General features: G+C 36.4%; 1 protein-coding gene across 1 annotated transcript; it reads left to right on the top strand.

Annotated features, from left to right (window-relative positions):
* Nucleotides 1–120: 120 nt before the first annotated feature.
* On the top strand, nucleotides 121–1,889 carry LOC106632952 (butyrophilin subfamily 1 member A1-like; the record flags this gene model as incomplete). Its single annotated transcript, XM_014331703.2, has 4 exons — nucleotides 121–132; nucleotides 676–757; nucleotides 1,197–1,538; nucleotides 1,729–1,889. Coding segments are annotated over exons 1-4 (594 nt in total), but the record flags the coding sequence as incomplete, so codon positions are not given.
* Nucleotides 1,890–1,891: the final 2 nt, after the last annotated feature.

Here is a 1,891-nt window from a genome sequence, read left to right on the forward strand (position 1 = left end):
CACACACACACACACACACACACACACACACACGCACACACTGGATGTCTGGTTTCACTAATACTGAGTTTCAGTAATGATTTACTAACTCAGACTGTAGGTTCTTTTCAAGTGAGCCACTTCATGCAGGAGGTATGTTGTATTTTATATCTTATTTATAATGTCTAAGTTATATCTGACCGACTTTCTCATCTTACTAAAATACCATCTTATACAAAATACACCGAATACATCTTACAGTGCAGAATAGCAGGTCTACATTTAGAGCATTTACATTTAGGTACACATTAAGTTATTTCTGGAGGAAAAGCTGAAACTTTCTGCATTTCAGGGGACTGGATAATTGTTGTCTGATCAATATTTATCAAATAAATAAGTGTTTAATATCTGGTTTTGTATGTTTCATTTACAAATATTACAACTATGACCTAGTATCAGAAAATGGCAATGAAAAGTACTAAACATAGTTTTCGTTTATCGTACTGTATTCTACATCTGACAATATTCAAACAATTTAAATTCACAATGGAACAATGAACTGAAGGTATTTGTGTGTCCATCAAAGAAACCTCAAGGACATTTGAATTGAATGTGAAAGTATGAACCTGACTCAGCCATGTTTTATTGTTTTATTAGTAACTTGTTTGTTGTATTATTTTTTTTCCCCATTATCAGAGCATAAATCATCAGATGGCTGGATTTTCCCTTTATTGTCTCAGAAACTGTTTTCTGGTTTTCCCTCTTCTTGTACATTTTTGTAAGTACCTTAACATATAAGGTCACAGTAATTATTTGTGTGTATGTGTTTATAAAATTTATGGCTCAAATTGCCACGTTTAATGTTTAGTTTTTTGTTTTAATTTGTCAATATTTTTGTGTTATCTCTCAGTGTTCTTATTGATTCTTAAAAGCTGTAACCTAGTAGTTATACCTTTGACTAATTTGACTAGGTTATAAATTCTAACGGAATCTGTAATTTGATCGTTACATTATAATTCGCAATACAAAAATGTAGAGGTTGAATATTTTAGGGGAAGTAAGACATTTGTTATGAAATGTTATTTAACAAAGAAAAAGGGGAGTCATGTGATCAACCTGATCAACCGCTGAACCTCAATCTCTCGATTGAGGTTCAGCGGCATTTCTTAGAAGTTCTCATTCATAAAGAAATTAATAAACTGATCTTTTTATCTCAGGTCAGTCTCGGTTAATTGGTCCAACTCAGCCAATTATTGCAACAGCTGGGAAAGACATCACTTTGCCATGTCACCTGGTACCAGGAGAAAATGTTGCTGGGATGACTTCGGAGTGGACAAGACCCGACCTGGACCCCAGATTTGTGTTTCTGTGGCGTGCAGGTCAAGACCTCATAAATATGAAAAATCCGTCCTACAAAGGTCGATCATCATTGTTCACTGATGAGCTGAAACATGGAAACATTTCACTGAAACTGTCCAAAGTAAAACCTGCAGACGAGGGCAGATACAGATGTTACATCCCAGAGAAGGATGAAGAAGTTTTTATTGATCTTGTGGTCGGTAAGTGGATGAATTATATATGTTATGTGTGCACAGAGCAGTTTGGACTAGTGTTTGCAATAATGCCTTGATTCAGCCAGTGAGTTACACCAGCTTGGAAACTGCAGTCTGTATCAGATTCAAATATTACCATTGCATTTTTAGTGATTTGTATTACTGATCAGCATTTTAAATTGTACATTTCATCCAGCATCAGGTGCTGTCTCCTCACCTGTCATCAGCTTAGCAAACCTTGATAAAGCCATCAGTGGAGTGGTGTTACAGTGTGAGTCTGCAGGCTGGTATCCAGAGCCTGAGCTGCTGTGGTTGGACGGTGAGGGAAACCTCCTCTCTGCTGGACCTACAGAGACCCT

Source organism: Haplochromis burtoni, unplaced genomic scaffold (assembly GCF_018398535.1).
Source record: "Haplochromis burtoni strain Fernald_Lab_line unplaced genomic scaffold, NCSU_Asbu1 Contig_4774, whole genome shotgun sequence".
Lineage (NCBI taxonomy): Eukaryota > Metazoa > Chordata > Actinopteri > Cichliformes > Cichlidae > Haplochromis > Haplochromis burtoni.